Source organism: Protopterus annectens, chromosome 6.part0, assembly GCF_019279795.1.
Source record: "Protopterus annectens isolate FY-2018-M chromosome 6.part0, PAN1.0, whole genome shotgun sequence".
Classification (NCBI taxonomy): Eukaryota; Metazoa; Chordata; order Ceratodontiformes; family Protopteridae; genus Protopterus; species Protopterus annectens.
The window spans coordinates 1,122,308,005-1,122,329,575 of record NC_056737.1 but is presented as its reverse complement, the minus strand read 5'-3'; the positions used below and the strand labels follow the sequence as shown (position 1 = coordinate 1,122,329,575).

The window sequence follows — 21,571 nt, the reverse complement described above, 5'->3', positions numbered from 1 at the left end:
ATTAAAACAATCATTGCATTCATTTAAATTTCGTCCTCTGACGAGTTTGACCCCAAAAAAGTTTTACTGCGTGTTAATACAGTACTCTTATTGATGTTACTGTTACTATGACTGTTAGTAGATGTTTTTCTGTTTTGTACCCCCTCCTTATTAGTCCCCTTAGGTTTTAAAATACCATTGTTTTCCCTCCTTTTGTTCTGAACATTTTCTTCACTACTACAACCAGCTAGTTCATCCTCTACAATTATGTCAGTTGCTTCATTTTCAAAAACAGCATTATTTCTATGACTATCTTGTGTTAAACATTCAGTATACACATTTTTATCTGAATTAGAAGCTGCACTTCTATTGTAGTTTCCTTGTGAAACCACAGCTTTATCATTATAGGAGCGTTTGTCCAAAGAAAACATTGTCGTTTTTTTATACTTATTTTCACTTCCATTGGAACCTCTATTAATAGCAAAGTTATCATATGCTTTTCTATTTTTATACACAGCAATGTCCCGGTCTAATTTCTGATGTTTTCTATTAGTTACTTCAAGGGAATGCTGTTGCACTTCCTTCGTAACTCTTGAAAAGAATGTCCGGTAGATTTCTTCACTACTGTTACTACTCAGTCGTTTTTCAAATTCAGTAATTTCATTTCTCAGAAGCTCCATTTTATGTTTGTTATTTTCGATTAGCAGCTTTAAGAAATTTAAACCAGCTTCATTAAAAAAAGCTACTAGGGTATTAAACATTGTACTACCCAAACTAACTCCGTTTGGGCATTTAAAGAACCTTAAACCTTTCGGTACTATACCGAGTTCAATACAATATTTAAAGTAACAGTTTTCTAAATGGAGCGACTTATACCTTTTTAGTAGTTTAGTTAACTGTTCTTGTTCACCACTTGATGGTCCTTGATGGAAAAGTTCAGGGCATTCCCGTATGGTAAGGAAAGGATTTTCATCTTGGTTTAGCAGCTGCTGACAACCCACAGTCTTACTGTCACGAGCGGAAAAAGGCAAACGTCTCTTTGCTTCTCGTTCGTGCAGTCCTTCTCTGTCTTGGGCGGGACTTCCGATTTCCAATACAGTTCCCAGTTCTTGTTCAAAACCATTTGGACTTGATACCTGAATAACATTTTCGGTTCCATTGGATCTGTTCAACAAAGTTTTTAGAGATCCTCGTATATCTAAGAGCGTTGCTAATAACAAACTGTTCATTTTTTCAGTTTCCGATGACGGTGTTGAATGTATAGTCATGTTCAACAAGGAATCGTCAGCCACTTCTGCCATATTAGCTGGATAAACAGTTAAAAGTATAATGGCCAAACAAAACAAATAAATGAACAAATAGCAGAAACAGTGGCTTCCAGCAATGAACTCCAAATACTCCAAAAAATAGCGTACAGAATCTTTAATTACCGCTTTCATCAACTGACTTCCTCAGAATACTTGATACAAAAAGAACACACCCTTAAATACACATTTCAATTAGATAAACAATTAATTAATTAAAGACTTAAAATTATACTACAACCAAAAAAAATATATTATAAAAAATCAATTTTAAAAAAGAAGACAATAATAATTCATTGTGTTTATCAATATGTAATTTCCTATACTTTAAAAAGCACTTTACATTAATGGTTTCATTAAGACCTGGTGGTTGGTCTGCTTTTAATTTTATCTGCCACAAGGTCTCTCTTTGTTCAAGATAATTTTTGAAATCACCAGCCCTTAAATCTTGTGTACAAGCTTCCAAAATTGTAAAAACAAATTTCTTAAAGTTTGTGCAGACAATAGAATGTTTGAATAATGCACTTTTGAGGTCTTTAATCTTTATGTTATATAAATGCTCTTTGATTCGTGTGCCCAAACTCCTAAAGTGCTTTTTAAAGTATAGGAAATTACATATTGATAAACACATTGCACAAAGTTCATTTTATAATTATCCTTCAGTCATAAAAAAAGTGTCGAAGCAGTTTTAACATTCCTTCTGATCATGTTTTACATTTTGAAACCGAATATATTTACCAGCCACAACAATGTGATTCACTGCTGATGGTAGGTCTACTTGGAAATCCACAGTGAAAGGGTTAAAAGGATGTTGGACTGATATTCTACATCCGGAGCTGATGGTGATAATGACCTGCCTGTTTATATTTTTAAATGAATGAATTAGTAAAGTAAAGAAATAAACTGCAAATAAGCTTTATTCTTTTGGCATAAATATTATGCCTGCAACTTCTGCCTGCATACTGTGTAGCTTGAGTGCACTCAAATTTCTGCAGCACTGCAGAAAAATATACTTCTCTAGAAGTCATAGCAGGTTAACAAAGAATAAAAATAATAAATTAATTGGAAACCTACAAATACACATTACCCAGTCATCATCCTACAATTGTTAAAGCAATGAAGATAAAATTCATCATCTGTAATAAGAACTTTTTTCAAAATACAATACAGTTTGCACATAAACATTCATAGTATTATTTCCAGTCTTGTAATCCATGTTAAAGGATAGCCATTCAGACATTTATTCTAGTTTTTGTGTTTATTTTAACAAATGATTTAAGGTCCAGCCTTAAAAGTACAACTCTGCATTTTAAAAGTGTCCAGCATTGGTTCATCTAATGCATCTGAAAGACTTTCTTACAGAGGTTTGTGGAGTAATTCACATTAACATTAACAGAACAGTTTAGTTAATCAGATATTTACTTTTAGCATTTATTGATGATGTAATCATTGAGTTGTGTAGCACGTAATATATTGAACATTAGCAATGATCTAGGTTGTGAAACAAAAAAAACAATATCAATCACAAATTTGGAATGTTTAAGTGAAAAGGCCAGTACTGCATAAAGAACACTGATAAATCAATGATAAAATTTTTTTTCTGATTACCCCTCAAATATATTTTATAATCTGTTTTATAAAGCAGAAATTACTCAGTTATCATGCTGCAAATAGCACAGATATTGTCAACCTAAATATTTTTGTAATCAGATTTTAATTTTATTTGTTACCGATACCAGCCAAAGAAAACTTCATTCTGAATTGGACATTTGTCTCTTATCTTTTTTCATTGTCGGTGATCTTCCTTAGTTGCTGTTGTTCTTCTCTTTGTTCAAGGGCTTTGATCAGTATGAGGGACAGGAGAGGGATATGAGTATTATTACTAAGAACCAAGGAAGTATAGAGGCAGGATCATTAATTGGACGGATGCATTCCCTCCCATTTTTTTTAAATGTATTTAGACTTTGTTGACCAGGTAGGTGAGATGGTCTAAGGACCCTTTCAAGCCATTACCCAGGTGCATGAGCACACTACAAATGCAATTCAAATGCAATAAATAATGCAGACATTCAGTAATACAAAATAAGTATGCTACAGAGAGTATGGTGCAGTCAACATGCTTGTGTTACTATATACATTTTTGTTTCCTATTCTGAAGTATAAGTGCGTTAGAATGAGAGAGAAGCTCCAGTCCAAGCAGTTCCATCCCCAGATATTAGTTTTGACATGCTCATACAAGATGGCAGATTATACATCACCTTGTGTAGATGAACCACTTTCTGTAATGCGAGAACACTTTTATATTCCTGGGCACAGTGGCTACCACACTTCTAAAACTTGTTTTTACTTATCCTTACCAACACCTGAGCGAGAAAAATGGAGATTATTCTTAAACCATGGCACAGTTTGCTTTTCATACTTTAATATCCCATGCACAGATAACCTTGTCTCCTTTACTATTTCCCTTGTTACTGATTAACTTACATAGGACATCGTTTTCTCTGCCTTAACTGTTACAGTGGTTAAATAAGCATACAAGACCACTGTTATTCATTTCCACTCCTTCTGGAATACATATCTACTAATAACCTGCAATTATTTCTCAAGTGCAAGAACAAATGCACATTGAATAATATAGCTGAGCTTCAGTAGCCATAGCCTAAAAGTAAGGGTCATTCATTTTTAAAACTGTCTGATAAAAGTAGGTAGAACAGAAAACATATCTTGAATAGTGAGACAGATATATATCTGGCAGAAAATAATAATAGTGGTTACTGCTAGACATTAATATGAGAAGACTAGTAAAAATGAGAATTGACAAGTTTGAACTTTATCATAAGCATTAAAGAGAATTGCAATGACTATTAGGTGATTCTTTGAGTCATAATGCTCTCTAGTAGAAGGTAGAAATAAGCTGTGAGGTACTGGAAGTGGGAACAGAAGCGTTATTTGGTGGTTGTTTCCCTGCAGGGACAAATTACTTGTATGTAACCATTTCCTATATAACACAGTAGGTATTACCAAAATAAATGCCCTAATGTATGCATCTGTAACTTTATGTATCCCAAATGTAGTTGGTAGATACTACAGAAATGATTGTTTTATAGCCAGTAATGCTGAGTCAGATATAATTGCTCAAGTTAAAGTTTTAGTTGCTACTTTAGTTTTGGTTTCTTTCTTTGAAAAAATAATGAACAGGTGGTAATGTGCAGCAGAGGTAAAACAAAAGGAGGTGTGATAGAACAGATTACAGAATCTAAACATTCTATAATTTAGGTTTTAGACAATTAAAAAAACATTGTACTAAAGACTATAAAAATACATCCTGATCTCTTCATAAAAGAACAGATTAGCTAATCTGCTATTTAAAACACTGTACTATTCAAGCTTTTAATGACCTACTCAGATATTCACAAAATACCTTATCCGTTGCAACATATCCTTTCACTAATTCATAATGTAACACGAATACACAGATATTGTATCTGTACCCCCAAATAGAAAAAAAATAAAAAGTTAAACAAATAAAAATCTGCTTTGTCTTACAGAGGCAAGGAAAGTATATTGTTAGGCAGAATCTCTGAAGGATTGGAGCTTTAGAAGTCTCAAGTTAATTTGTGCTCCACACTATCACCTCTATTACTTGTCTGTTACTTTTATATACATTTTATACCCATCTCTTTCTCTAAAATGTTTATATTAACCATTTAGTGCTTTTGAATTAAAAAAAAAGTTCCTCTTTCATATAGTCTGGATATATATACACATTTGCTTTCAATTTACAAACACAAAAAGACAAACATTCAGTAGTGCTTTCATGTTCTTGTTGTTGTGGGCAGAAATTCTAGTGCTCAAAGTACAGAAACTAGTAAGAGCCCATAATGATGTCCACCTTTTGTTTCCCTTGATGCCTATAAGTCACATTTTTAAATGTAGTGGTCGAACCTCTGTACAAGGGGTTTGTTCCCTGAAAAAAAAAAAACAGAAAAGAAAAATATAATTAGTCGCATTGTCTAGGATCATTTGCCCATTGACACATCATGGTTTAACAATCTGCAGTTCAAAGTATATTTCGAAATGTTGCAGGATATGGATTATGGATTGCTTTTCTTTATATAGCTATTGGGTTAAGGTACAATAAGTTATATCACTGAGCCTAAATAAATCTTCTTTATACAGACATTAAGAGCTAGATATTTTCTTTAGATGACCGTAATACTGCCCACACTTGTTAAATACTGATTACTGTATAACATTCATTAACACCTCTGGTGTATGTTTAAACAAATAAAATTAACAGTAAACATTTGAAAGCTGGATATAAAAATACCACATCAGGTCTTCTCAGAAGAGAGTCTACTACCTAGTTGGACTACCCTGGTCAACAAAGGATAGATAGATAGAAAGATAGATAGATAGATAGATAGATAGATTCATAGGTAAATAGACTGATAGATGATAGATGGATAGTTCGATAAACAAATAGGTATTCAGCCTTGTTACACCCTGAATAATAGGGGTCTATATTAGAACATTGAAGTTTCAGAACTTCGAATGTTCTATTATCGACACCTAGTAACCGAAAACTGATAAGACCGAAAATTTAGAACATCAAATTTTTTCCTAGGAAAAAATTTGCTGTACCAAAACACATACACACAACACAAACACACCAAACAAACAGCAATCCACACACATACACCTAAAATCTTACATCTAAACCTACACTAAACTGTACATACACCACTATCTACCCACTTACCTTAACCCAAACCCTAACCCTAAGGTCCATCATTATCACACACACCTCACCTGCGCCCTAACCCTAACTCACCTATCCCACGCTAACCCTCATGTCCACACATTCACACACTTACCTGACCCGCGCCCTAACCCCAACTCACCTATCCCACCCTAACCCTCATGTCCACACAATCACACACTTACCTGAACCCAACCGTAACTTTCCACCGCAGAACTGAAAATAGCGAAGCGACAGGAACGGACAACTGAACTCTTTCCCTAGGAAAGAATTTGGTTATCTTAAACTTCGCTATTTACAGCTTTCGTTTATTAAATGTTGATATTAGAACATTCGTAGTTCTGAAACTTCGATGTTCTAATATAGACCCAATAATAGGCATACTGCAAGCAGGCACCATTACTTCTTGTCTGATGTCATCTGTTGTTATGTTTCATGCAGTTTTTGAATTTTTTTTTCCAGACGTATCAGTTATGTTATGCAATACGATAGAAACAAGAAATGAGTGAGTCTGAAAAGGTGCATCTTTCTTTAAGCCAAAAAGCATATGTTGACATTTGAACCACATGTGTATCTATGCATCTGGTCTTATTTGCTTTCAGGTATTTTATATATAATCTGAAACTCGCTTTTGTTTAAAAGTGTGGCAATGTTTCTACCATGTTTTAAGGATGTTTTTGCTTCTGCTGCTGTTCTGCTGTATCTGCCATTGGCCTCTGTTAAGCCCTAAGTAAGACTACAGGTTAAAGGCATTCCTTTTTGATAAATAATTAAATTCTTGTCCATGAGAAAGCTGGAGCTTGCCTCATTACTCAGTGAGAGTAAGGCAGAGAAAGTGCTCATTACTCAGTGAGAGTAAGGCAGAGAAAGTGCTCATTACTCAGTGAGAGTAAGGCAGAGAAAGTGCTCATTACTCAGTGAGAGTAAGGCAGAGAAAGTGCTCATTACTCAGTGAGAGTAAGGCAGAGAAAGTGCTCATTACTCAGTGAGAGTAAGGCAGAGAAAGTGCTCATTACTCAGTGAGAGTAAGGCAGAGAAAGTGCTCATTACTCAGTGAGAGTAAGGCAGAGAAAGTGCTCATTACTCAGTGAGTGTAAGGGAGAGAAAGTGCTCATTACTCAGTGAGAGTAAGGCAGAGAAAGTGCTCATTACTCAGTGAGAGTAAGGCAGAGAAAGTGCTCATTACTCAGTGGGTGTAAGGGAGAGAAAGTAATGCTGGTAAGGATTTAGACTGCTCTGTGATGCACACAGACAAATAGATAGACACATACATACATACACTGTACAATCATATAATTCCCACTAAATCCAAGGACAACCACAAAGCATTCTATAGCTATGTCAAGAATCTAGATGGCAACACCCAGATCGGCTCTGAGTTACAGCACAAAGGCATGAAAATTACAGAATCAACTGATATTGCCAACATCCTGGCAGATTGGTTCAATGCTAACTTTACCCCCCTCTCACCCCCTAAAGGGCCCATATCTATACAGGAAGAATGCAGAGTCCCTGTAATCACAACTACGCAGGTAAAAGCTGCACTCTCTAAAACCAAAAACACAGCATCCATGGGACTGGACAACATCCCAGGCTGTATTTTACATGAACTTCAGAACGAACGGCTCCCCACTTAAGCACCATGTTCAATAATAGCCTTGCATCAGGGCTTCCACTGAATGGCACACAGCAACAGTTATCCCACTCCACAAAGGGGGAGCCACCACTGATCCTGGGAACTATCGACCTATTAGCCTGACGAGCCTGGTCTCCAAGGCCATGGAACGTATCATCATGGTACTCATAAACAAAGACATTGGTAACCTCCAAACTCTGGATCCCACCCAGTTCGGGTTTGTGAAAGGCAGATCATGCCTCCTGAACCTGATCGACTTCTTTGAGGCAGTCACCAAAGCCATGGATGAGAGTAAGGTGGTTCACACAGCCTATCTTGACCTCGCCAAGGCTTTCAACACCATCCCTCATTCTGAAAGTATAGCTAAACTCACTAAACTAGGTATAAATCCCTACGTCACAAGATGGGTTGCCAACTGGCTCACTGACAAAACCCACACTGTAAAAATTGCAGACTCCAAATCTGACCTCAAGGCAGTGACAAGTGGAGTGCCACAGGGTTCCGTCCTGGGACCTCTCCTGTTTGGTATCTACTTCTCTGAAGTACAGGCTAACACGGAAGGCCTCTGGCTGATGAAGTTCGCAGATGACTGCAAACTAAGAGCCATAGTCAAGTCCCCAAATGATGTGGACATCCTACAGAAGGGCCTCACTGAGACAGATGCCTGCTGTCAGAGCCATGGCCTCAAGCTCAATGCCAAAACGTGCAGTGTCATCCCCTTTGGTAAAAACCCTGTACCCATGAACTACCACATAAGCAGCAATCTATTTAACACCGAATGCGTGATAAGAGACCTTGGGACCCAGGTGGATAGTAGTCCCTCCTTTGATAGTCACATAGCCACAGTAGTCAGGAAGTCTTTCTACGTGGCACACCTCATCATAAAAGGGTTCTCACCCAGGAAAAAAGAGGTCATTGTTCCCCCTCTACTCGTCACTCATTAGACCCATTATAGAGTACAATGTCCCTTTTGGAATGTACCTCACAAGACATCTGCAGCAGCTGGAAAGGCCACAGAAGTACCTCACAAAAAGGATTACTGGCCTCAAACAAATAACCTACACTGACCGCCTCAAAATCTCCAGCTTTACTCCATAGCATATCGCCTTCTCTGAGGTGATCTCTGCCTAACATATAAAGCTATGTCAAACCCAGAGCTGTTGGACATGCTACACCTAAAGAAATCCCAATCCCTCCAAGCTACACGCTCTAGCGACCTAAACCTTGTCACCACAATAAACAGGACACGCTGGAGGGATAGATTCCTGTCCCAGAGACTTCCTATACTCTGGAAAAAGCTTCCCTTCTATGTCAAGCATAGTTCTTCATTAGCACTCTTCAAGAAAAATCTTGATGAGTGGATGGAAAATAGGAAATACACCCCGGGGATCACTTCTGTGTCTCTGCTGAACAGTGGCACAGGAAAATAACTTTCTTGGGTGGCGTAAGCTATGGTACCTTGCGGGCTAGGCTTACGTAGGCCCTTGGGCTGATAGCCTAGTACCTACTTATGAACCTATGAACATACACATACGCACACACACACACACACACACACACACACACACACACACACACACACACACACACACACACACACACACACACACACACACAGTCTCTCACAATTACAGGCAATTTGGAGGACTTCATTTTTTTGGAGGAGGAAGGAATTCTGAGTATTAAAAAAAAAAAAAACATGCACACAGGGATGCCATGCAAAATCCACACAGAAGTCACTCAGTTGAAAAGTGAACTGTAGAACCAGGTGCTGTGGAGCAGCATCTCAATAAATGTATACAGTTATACTTGCAGTTGTAAGAAACTTGCATTTTAATTAGTTGACAGAGTGCCAAAATACATATAGACAGGCTGACAGATACATAGAGAGACAAATATATGTGTGCTGTCTTTGCATTAACAGTTTCTAAGGTTAGAATAAAATACAAAATATAGACATTTATAAGCCTTTAAAAAGGGTCAGCAATGTCAAAACCACTGGTGTTTGGTGCTAGAGTTATCTGAGAGCCATTTTAATTGCAATTTTTTTCATTTCAACATGCAATGATAAATATATGATTTGTTTTATTCTTGTTTAAGGAGAATTCAAACTGTGGATTATCAATCTTTGATTTACTACAGTGTAGAAGAGGGGATTGTAGCCCCCGACATTGGGGGGTGGATTCAGAAGGAGTTTATCTCCCGGGAAAAGCACTTTCAGTTTGATACTATCAAACTTTATTCATGAAGATGAATGATCTGTTTGTTTTTCACAATCTGTATGTTATTCCAGATTATTGACAGCATAATAGTGTCTTACATCACGTGCACAATGTCCTAAATTCTGTGGAATTAAGGATTAACAAATTTAGTATAACAAGCTTAACCTGGTTTGGCCAATATGCATTCTGTAGAAACAAATGTAAGACTTTCCATTTCTTCTGCAATGTCTGTACATGCCTCCATTTAACCCCGAATAATCATTCTTCTCATCCTACATGTTATTATTTATATGTGTACTGTATCCCCTTTATATAAACTGTATCCCCTATATGTGTACTGTATCCCCTCTATGTATACTGTACCCCCTATATGTGTACTGTATCCCCTTTATGCGTACTGTATCCCCTACATGTGTACTGTATCCCCTTTATGTATACTGTACCCCCTATATGTGTACTGTATCCCCTATATGTGTACTGTATCCCCTATATGTGTACTGTATCCCCTTTATATATACTGTATCCCCTATACGTGTACTGTATCCCCTATATGTGTACTGTATCCCCTTTATATATACTGTATCCCCAATACATGTACTGTATCTCCTATATGTGTACTGTATCCCCTTTATGTATACTGTACCCCCTATATGTACACTGTACCCCCTATATGTGTACTGTATCCCCTTTATGTGTACTGTATCCCCTATATGTGTACTGTATCCCCTTTATGTATACTGTATCCCCTATATGTGTACTGTATCCCCTATATTTGTACTGTATCCCCTTTATGTATACTGTACCTCCTATATGTGTACTGTATCCCCTATATGTGTATATCCCCTTTATTTGTACTGTATCCCTATATGTGTACTGTATCCCCTTTATGTATAATGTATCTCCTGTATGTGTACTGTATGTACTATATGTGTACTGTATCCCTTTTATGTATACTGTATCCCCTATATGTGTACTGTATCCCCTGTATGTGTACTGTATCCCCTATATGTGTACTATATCCCCTTTATGTGCATTGCATCCCCTATATGTGTACTGTATTCTCTTATGTGTATTGTATCCCCTTTATGTGCATTGTATCATATATATATATATATATATATATATATATATATATATATATATTGTATCCCATTTACATATACTGTATTCCCTTATTCCCTTTATTTGTACTGTATCCCCTTTATGTGCATTGTATCCTCTGTATGTGTACTGTATCCCCTTTACGTGTACTGTATCCCCTATATGTGTACTGTATCCCCTTTATGTGTATTGCATCCCCTTTATGTGCATTGTATCCCCTTTATGTGCATTGCATCCCCTATATGTGTACTGTATCCCCTATATGTGTACTGTGTCCCCTATATGTGTACTGTATCCCCTTTATGTGTATTGTATCCCCTTTATGTGCATTATATCCCCTTTATATGCATTGCATTCCCTATATGTGTACTGTATCCCCTATATGTGTACTGTATCCCCTTTATGTGTATTGTATCCCCTTTATGTGCATTGCATCCCCTATATGTGTACTGTATTCCCTTTATGTGTATTGTATCCCCTTTATGTATACTGTATCCCCTTTACATATACTGTATTCCCTTTGTGTACTGTATACCCTTAAGTGTATTGTATCCCCTTTATGTGCAGTGTATCCCCTATATGTATACTGTATCCCCTTTACGTGTACTGTATCCCCTTTATGTGTACTGTATCCCCTTTATGTGTATTGTATCCACTTTATGTGCTCTGTAGCCCCTTTATGTCTATTGTATCCCCTTTATCTGCACTATATCCACTACGTGTACTGTATCTTATTTATGTGTACTGTATCCCCTTTATGTATACTGTATCCCCTTTATATGTGTATTGTATCCCCTTTATGTGTACTGTATCCCCTTTATGTGTACTGTATCCCCTTTATGTGTATTGTATCCCCTTTATGTGTACTGTATCCCCTTTATGTGTATTGTACCCCCTTTATGTGCACTGTATCCCCTTTACATGTACTGTATCCCCTTTATGTATACTTTATCCCCTTTATGTGTATTGCTTTCCCTTTATGTGTACTGTATCCCCTTTATGTGTACTGTATCATATGTGTACTGTATCCCTTTATGTGCATTGTATCCCCTTTATGTGTACTGCATCCCCTTTATATGTAATTTATCCCTTTTATGCCTTTTCCCAGTTTATGGTTATCTGAGATTTGATAACTGCTGCCAAAATCCTAATTGTTCTCATGTTACCTGTTTGCTCACTGCTATTAGCCTTGTCAATATCCGAGATACAAAATGCCAGTGAGCTATCACAGCCTTTCCTTAAAAATCTCCTTCCATGCTTGTTAAGCCTCCTTTCATGTTTTTCTGTGCCCAAGGACAACAGTAGAGCATATGTTCCAGTTCTGAAGTCTTTGTGTCAAATATCCATCATGAGTTATTTATCTTCCTACCTTTTTTGATGTCTTGCATTGTCAGAAATCACCTGTGCAAGTTAAGCAGGTATTGATTCCACAACTTGTGTCTCCTGAAACTGAAATTTCATCCCATATGCTCTGACTCCCTTTTCCTTTCTTATCTCATTATAGGTTCATATTGTGAATACTAGACTAACTGCACTGAAAGGCCATTTTAAGCCTAGCCACTAACCCAAGGTCAGAATCAAACTCTGTACCTTGTGTCTATGAGGTGACCTTAACTGTTATGCCAAACCCACCCCTATTTGCCTATCTTGGTTCACCTATCCATTAGATGGGTACAGTTCCATTACTCCTTTGAGGGAAGACTTTCTTGTTGTTGTGTATTTTGGAATAATCTTAATGGTACCCATGTTTATTTATTTATTTTTTTATTTATTAGATATGTTGCCTGGGTTAGGCTGAATGGGCATGAAGCCCTTTTTCAGGGCAAACCCAGGAAGAAATGCTCCAGAAACATGATATTAAAATAAAGGATTATACAGTAGAATCAAAATCAATAAATAAATAAATTGCTAATACTGTATATAATAATGATAATAATAATAATAATAATAATTATATATAATATCGCTAATAGTACAGATAATAATACACAGTGGAAGATTACCTTCTGGTGTACTGATTTTTAAAAGTTATCCAATAATGTTTCGAGATTTAATTGTGTATCATTTCAATAAATCTACCCCTTCTATAAGGACTACATAGTTCCAGTAATTTAACCTTGCTTCATTTCTTATTTCCCCACCATGTAATTTCACTTTATTTTACTGTAGTATGTTCCCACCATGTCCTAAAACGTTTTATAGATTTGGAAATATCCCTATTACTACTGAAACTGAGAAGTCACTCCAGCCATCTCTTATTATACGTTCCTAAGTTGTTACAAGACAGGTGTCTGAGTGCCCATATATGGCCTAGCCATGCAACCCAGAGAGTTTAGTATATTTCCATCCCACTCAACAAGTGTCATACTGTTTATCCCAAGAGTAAATCTGGGTATATATGTGGGTGTCCATCCAGTCATCAAGGTTGAATCTGAAGGATGCTAAGCTGTTACACTGTTTGGGATGCAAGGGGGCTTGTTCCACAGATAGGGGGCTCCTGGGTAAGGAATATATCTCCCAAAGTGTTCTTGTTTATGTTGCAATGACAGTCATTTTTTGTGTGTTCTTTGCTGTCAGTGATTTTACTAATACCAATATTTCTGAGTTGCAGGAAGAGAAGTAAGACAGGATCTTCCATAACCTGGAAGGAAACATAGAGATCATTATGTAGGATCTGATGTAAGACAAAGAAAAGTCAGAGGAGTTTTAGTCTGAGCAGGTGACAGAACATTGCCCTGTGATTTTTTTTCTTTTTTAATTAGAAAACATTGCAGTATTACTAACTGGTCAAGGTATTTTAAGCAATACATTTCAAACCGTGCATTATTTTCTATGACTGGCCTGATGATGGAAAGGTAGAGGAGGATTATGACATCATTAGACCTCAAGGAAATATTCCTGACAATTAATTGGGCAAGGTAGAAGGATTTTATAGCTATAAATCATAGATGATTATTGAAAGACAGTTCATTGTTGACAAAGGTACCTAGATCTTTTATGACTGAGTCTTGTCTTAATTGGGTCCTGTTTATATGGTAATCATTAGGATAGACTTATTTCCCAGATGCAGCTGCACTATATTTTATGGTATTAAGCTTAAGGCCATGGTTGTTACACCCCAGTTTGGTTCTGAAAGCCCTTCTTGAAGGATAAAGAGTATCCACATGGAGGGGGGAGGGTCAGTTATAGAAACCAGTTTACAATCATCAGCAACCTTGGTTATCTATAGACCTTTAACATCTACTTTTACATCAGAAGAGTAGATACTAAAGAGGAGGAGACCCAAGATAGAGTCCTAAAGGACACCATTCGTGATGCATCTTTAAGATGAAAAAGTATCCACCTATTTTTTACTGTGTACATTCAGTTAAAGAGCCAGTTTGCAATTCAGTGGGTGACACAGAGGATTATGTTTAGACTAGTAAGTTTGTAAATATTGTTAGCAGAGGGACTTGTATGAAAGACTTTAGCAAGGTCCAGATAAGCAGTACGGACAGAATCGCCTATGTTGATGTTCAGTTATACCCAGGATTAATGTATTGAGATTATTAAAACCAGGAAACACTAAAAAAATAAATTAATAACCATATGAAACACCACTATACTCTTCAAAAAATATAATATTCAAAATTATTTTGAATTATTTTGAATATGATATTTTTGAAGAGTATGGTGGTATTTCGGATGGTTATTAATTTTCTTTTTAGTGTTTTCTGTTTTTTATAGTTGGTGTGGTGATTTTGTTCTTAGTATTGAGATTATTAGTTGATTAATGTTAAAGGCAGTCATGCATCTTGGGAAATGCAACAATCCCTACTACCACTATCTTTTCCCAGTTATCAGTTTTTTTCTGCATGTTCTACCTCTTTTCTATCAAGTTTGAAGGACATAATATTTTTCAATCATCTCAAGTTGGTGCTGGAGTCTCTATCAGCGTTAGGGATAACATCTGATTCAACTTGCAGTTCATTTATGCTGAAGCTGAAATATTAATGGTGAATCTTATCATATCTAAAACTGTTTGCTGTTACATTTTATTGAATGGCAAGTCTTGCGCTTAAGGTGACAGCACATTCAATTTAGTCTTGTCAAACTGTCTATGTATTCTCTTTGCAGGTAACCCCAGTTACCCAAATGTCAATAGGATGTCATTTCTATCTAGTAGTTTCTCAGGCAGATGATTCCTGGCTACCTTAAAATAGAGTGTTTATACTCAGGAAGTTTCCTTCTCCATGACATGTGATTCTGTTCTAGATACATTCTTTGTTCAGCACAGTTTAATAAATATATTAATTGAAGCATCTAACCTAATAAGGTCTTTTGATAAGTCTTTATTTTATTGAAATTGTCCATCCCAAACAAAATATTCCATGGAATAATATCTAACAGGACTGTTTTAAATCAGAATATTACATAAAAAGTACTTATATTAGTAGCTGAAACTGTCTCACTCATATATCTGATAAAGAACTGTTACACTATTTCTTATGAAAATCTTTATTTTATAACTGAAAAACATATGGCCTCTAGCATGATGAAAAGAAGATTTTCAAATAAATTTTGATTGTGTAATAACAGAAAACAGAAATTACATCAGAGGGAAAAAAACACATCTGGAAGATCAGTGACACACACCCCACAGTATGTAATTTTGTTTGTTTTACTTATTCCACAGACTCTTTAAGAAAGCCATTGACCTCAGCAAAAAAAAATGGCATCATCAATTACTTACTTTTTTTAACAATGTTTGTTAAATTATCACTTAAGATATAGGCAAACATACATTAACAGAAATTATACAATGATCCCCCATTAATATTCCAAAACGTGCACGCTGATTGGTCAGCGTGCACGTTGTAAATCTGACGTATACTAATGGAAAAAGGTCTGGTTGACCGGACGTTTTCCATTACTATAAGTCTTTACTTTTTTTGTTTTAGGCAGCAACGGAGAACGGAAGAGCTCCGTTGTTGTAATCTCGCTATGTTAAACGAGTTTAACACAGTGAGATGTCTTAAAAAAAAACAAAGGAGATCTTCCTTTCTCCGTTGCTTTTTTTAAAGTTGTCTCGCTATGTTAAACTCGTTTAACATAGCGAGACAACTTTAAAAAAGCAACGGAGATCTTTCTTTCTACATTGCTTCCCCTACACATAGCTCTGATGTACTGTGTAAGCATAAGCAAGTGCAGTACATCAGGACTGCCCCAGGATACCGGACAGCTGTGGAAGGGCAGCACAGAGGCATGATACAATGCCATTATTTAAGAAAAGTAAGCATTTATTTCTTAAATAATGTCATTGTATAACAGCAATAACCCACTTCTGGGTGTGGGTAATGCTGGATTTACCCTTGGTTGTCTTTGTTTAGTCACGAGGGCTTCGTGACCAAACCACACCAACCATGGGTAAATGCAGCATTACCCACACCCAGGTGTGGGTTATTGCTTAAAGAAAACAAACCATTTTAACATTTTCCATTTAAATACAACATACATCACATGCATTTTCTTTACTACTATCATCAGTCCAACAATACAAAAAATTGCAGAATTCTTGCCTCCCTTAAACCTCACTCGTCCTACTTATGAATATTATTACTCATGTATTGTTCCCACAATTTAAATGTATTTCTATGTAATTTGCTCCTTCCCTTTTCTAAAGATTCCTCTTCCAGTTCTTTTATATATTTTATAATATTCAGTACCTTAAATATAGTTGGTTTAGACTTTGATTTCCATTTTCTAGTAATTGCTTTTTTTGGTAGCCAACAGAATTAAACTTAATAAGGTCTTACTATGTCTAGACAATTCAGATCCTGTATCCCAGCTCAAAAGAATCACTTCCTTACTTACAGCCATTTACTCACCCAATATTTCTGACAGAGTACTCCAAAAACATGTTTCCAGTTACCTCTTGCTTGTCCGTCACACCTCCAATATTTACTATCTACTTGAGGAAAATTTCTTTGAAGTCTGCTTGGGATATAAAATACCTATACAAACACTTCCAAGCAAAGATCCTAAATCTTCTGAATTCTGTTGCATACTTGGGAGCCATACATACGACTTCCCATTGTTTTCTTGTAAATTACTTTTCCAGTCTCTCTTCCCAATCTTTTCTAACCTCCTCCGACTGATTCTTATAGTTAACATGCAATATTTTATATGCCCTACTAATTATCCCTTTTTTAACAGGTACTTATATTCTAGATTCAACGAAAATCTCTACCAGAGCAGGTCTTTCTCTTAAAATCCCCATGTCCCTTTCTCCTTGTCTGTCCTCTGAGCTCAAACCCTGGTAGGGAAGGCAGTCTCAGTCCTGCAATCCAAATGTCTTCTTGCCCTCATCTCACTCTGTAACCTTTCCTGCTCCCAATATATTGGTTCCTTTGCCGGGTTTCCCCAGTAAATTCCATCTTCCTCTTCCTATTTTCCATACCCTACTTGAGTGATCCCTATTGGCAAGATCTCCTTTCTCCATTCTCATACTGGCTCAGTTTTTAGAGTACTTACTTCTACTTTATGAAAATATTATATTCTCTGTATGATTGTTATTATTCTCCTTAAGGCTGTACATCCATAATCCCTCTCTCTTTATTTCTTGATCTTCCCCCTTACTTTATTATCGTTCCTTTCCACTGTGAATCATAATTTTCTGCTTGTGTTATGTATATGAGCCTTAGCTGTGTAGCTCTAAAATATCCCTTCAAATCAGGTAAATCTAAAAGACCTTGTTCTACTGGAAGGATTATCTTACCTTTCTTGCCCTCTTTTCCTCCCACATAAATTCTTTCAATTCTTTATAAATTATTGCCCACAACTTCTACTTGACTTGATAAAAGTATGCCTTGACCCATATACAAGACTAAAGGGACTAAAAACATTTTCACTGCTTGTATCTTACTTTCACTATCCATAAATAAGAGTTTCCACTTTCTCAGTTTTTATATTACCTTTTGTTTAGTCTCTTCCCACACATCCTTAGCTGCTATAACAGAAGCCTTTTTAATCCATACTTCTAAATACATCAGCATATCATGTCCCCATAAATATGGGTATTGCTGAACCAATTAATGTGTGGGTACATAGTTTACAGCTATAGCATCTGTTTTATCTTCCTTAATTTTATATCCCAAAAACTGTCTCAGAATGTTCCACAACAATCAGTTACTTACTAATAACAATAACTTCAAGTAATATTGTAGATAGGATGGGTAAAGGGAGCGCCTGCCTCATGTAAAAGTTGTTATTGGCAACAATCGGCACACCCAGCTGGGATACTGACTATTAGGGTGCGTGCGCATGTGTGTGTGTGTGTGTGTGTGTGTGTGTGTGTGTGTGTGTGTGTGTGTGTGTGTGTGTGTGTGTGTGCATGGTTCATAGGTAAGTACTAGGCTAGCTGCCCTTGTGAGCCATTTTAAGCCTAGCCAATTTCCCTTTTAAAGGTAAGAATCAAAACCTGTAGTTGTGTCTGTAAGTTAAACACCTTAACCATTATACCATCCCCCAACCCAGTGTGTGAGTGTATATTTGTAGGAGTTTGGGAGCTAGCATAACTTTGGGCTGAAGGGGGTACCACTAAGTCTGAGGATTGTCCAGGGTGCCAATCAATTAAGCTATAACTTTGACATGAAGATATTTTTCTTCTGTAAAAAGCAACAAAGCATCGCTAGTACTGAGCTCAAAGAGAGTACCGAGATGTTTACTCTGTTAGAGATCTTTAGTAAGACCTTTTCAGTGACGGTATAAAAATACACTTGATTCTCATAACTTTTTATTTTGTTTGCTTTAACTAGGAACAGTTCCAGTGTTGTATTAGATCTGTTTTCTGTGGAATTTATTAAAATACTATGAGTAACTTGGTTTATTTTTGCAATGTGTATTTCAAACATCTTTGACTAAAGATGTTTCGCATTCATGGAAGATTACGTTGCTGTTACTCGTTTATAATGAGGAAAGCAGCTCATTGGCTAGTATTTATCACGTGGTTGTTTTAACAGCAACAGTTTGCAAAGGATTCCAATGTGATGTGAGGCTTCCTCCTGTCACTAGACCTGTATATTTTAATGTATCTAGAATACTTTATGTAAGCACGGATTCCTTTAGGTTCTTAGCTAATTACTAGGTTAACTGCCCTTGTGGGCCATTTTAAGCCTAGCTAATTTTCCTCAAAGGTGAGAATCAAACTCTGTACTTTGTGTCTGTGAGGTAAACACCATGACCTTTATGCCAACTCCCAACCCCTAACCCCTACTAAAATCCCCATTAAAATTGTTCATGCTTCTCAAAGATGATAACCTTTTACAACAAAATGTAATTGATACTCCTCATTATGGCTTGCAAGTGGATTTTATGCATCTGGGTCTTATAGATTGATTTGATAATATTTTCCATCAGGGCTCATAATTTTAGGAACACATCCATACATCATTTCCTGGATTAGACAATGGTTGTGAGATACATCAGATACATCACTCTCTATATTCTTGCCTGGCAAAAAATGTCATGTCTTAAAATAATTTTTGCAGTGTTCTGCAGGGTTTCCTGTATGGGAAAATCTTAACATTTTATTCATGTCATTATTTGGCACCAATAATATCTGGTACACAAAGTTTAGTGATATCATAAAAATTGGTTCTTTTGTTGTGTTTTTGTCTTCCGTCTCCCACCAAACACACCTCGGTCTTCTGGCTTTCTTTCTCTACTTCCTTCTGCTTTTCTTAGCTACCTCAGTAGTTCTATTCTGGACAGTCTTAGATGTTTCCTTTCAATAGGAGGCCTCCTGACTGCTCATGGGGAAGGGTAAACCCTGTGGGAGAATTCCTAGTGCTGGGGAGTAAAGCCATGTTGGAAACCGTGAGTAAGCTGCTAGGAGCCATTGGTCTTTTGAGGTCTGTCAAGTTCCCTAATAGGGTGAATAAAGTTCAGTGATACCAGAATACTTGGCTTATGTATCCACCTGCCCTACACTGTACTCCATGTCACTTGACCTTACAGAGGGAGTGGTTGTGAGGCTTCTGCTCAGAAGTCATGCAGACAGCAATTCCTCCCAGGTCCACCTCGTCCCGGAATAGGTATGATGGCTGTTGGCTACTACATCTTACCTCAAGCTGACCTTTCCAGTAGCCTGACTCCATTTCTAAATATGTGTCACCAGGGGCAAAGATGGAGCTGATGATTGTCAAGTTACTTGCTGAAATAAGACCGGGTAACAGAAACATTTCTGTACAAGTTTTAGTAGTTGTGGTCTACATTAAATAATAAAGTTTCTTATGATAATAAATGTGGAGCAATGAATGCCACTAAAGAGAAGGATCTATATTCAGATGCAGTTAGTGATGTCAGCATTAGTAAGATGGAGGGCTGCAATCATCTGGAAACCATAGCAGACCAGTAATTCTATTTCAGATGCACCTTGTTCTATTTCTTCAAGGCAAGTTGCTAATCTTCTTCCTCTTCCACCACTTCTATAGCCACTTATTGGGTTGGTTATAAGTGACCTTTCATTAAATCCAGTCATTAGAAAGACTAGAAAAATTCTTCACATGGAGGATTAAATTAGTCAATGTTTTTGAATGTTTTAATACACTGAGGTTGCTTGAACTCTAGTCTACCTGCTATCTACTATTTATGGATGATATAAAAATATGTGTGAGGTTATTAATAATTAAAATCTCTTCCTTGAATGTGCTTCTCTTTCACAAACCATGACCATATTAGGAATCAGGTGGGGCTGGCTGTTGACTTGTGACTCACTGTATATGAATTTAAAACCACAATTCCTTTCTTACAATATTACTGTATAGAGCATTATCTTGGAGTGAACTTTTAGTAGCTTTAAGAATGGAAGTGGTAAAAAAATGAATTTACGAGCAAGTCATAAAATATAAGGCAGACATTATCAGCAATAAGTGCATATAGAAATAATACCTTAAGCCAGATGTCAAAATGATAAGATGATGGAACAGTTGTAAGAGATACAAAGAAAGCTTATGTCGACATATGCATACATGTAAAGCAGACATATCAGACTAAGGCTGGACAGTCCCTGCAAGTACAAAACACATCAGTGGGAAAGGTTCTGTAGATGAGGCAATAGAGGTTCATGGAATAGGAGTGGGTTAAGGAATTAGAGTAATAGGGAAAACATTTGCAGACAGACATTTTCAGACTGAGTCATCAATGTCCTTCAAACAGTTTAAATTTTGGGTCTTGGGCTATAAAAACAACCTCAGGAAAACAGAGAAGCATTAGAAAGTAGACTGCTCATCTCCTGTTTTGCTCATTTTTTGTTGCCGACCCCATCACCTTTTGGATTTGTACAGCCTCAGTTGTCAGACTTATTTACTTCTTCCTTTGTGTCAAGCCTGTCCTGACACAATGCGTTTGGTGAGAAATAACCTTTTGTCCTTATAAGCATGGCACAGCAAAGGAAAGAGAAGATGAGTTGTATTAACACTGGTGCTGATAGCTATCATTTGCAGGGTACCAGTGTATTTTATCTGTGTCCCCAATTTCTCTAGAATGTGAGAGTGCATGGGGTCACCTCGGCATATGTGCATGTTCA

The 21,571-nt window shown here is 36.7% G+C and overlaps 1 protein-coding gene across 1 annotated transcript in view; it reads right to left on the bottom strand.

Annotated features, from left to right (window-relative positions):
• Positions 1 to 2,526: 2,526 nt before the first annotated feature.
• The window catches only part of ITGB6 (integrin subunit beta 6), a 920,643-nt gene continuing 901,598 nt past the window's right edge, over positions 2,527 to 21,571 (bottom strand). Inside the window, exon 16 of the mRNA XM_044074743.1 lies at positions 2,527 to 5,250. Coding sequence (XP_043930678.1) covers positions 5,149 to 5,250 — 102 coding nt within the window. The 3' untranslated portion in view covers positions 2,527 to 5,148. The remainder of the gene's footprint in view (positions 5,251 to 21,571) is intronic.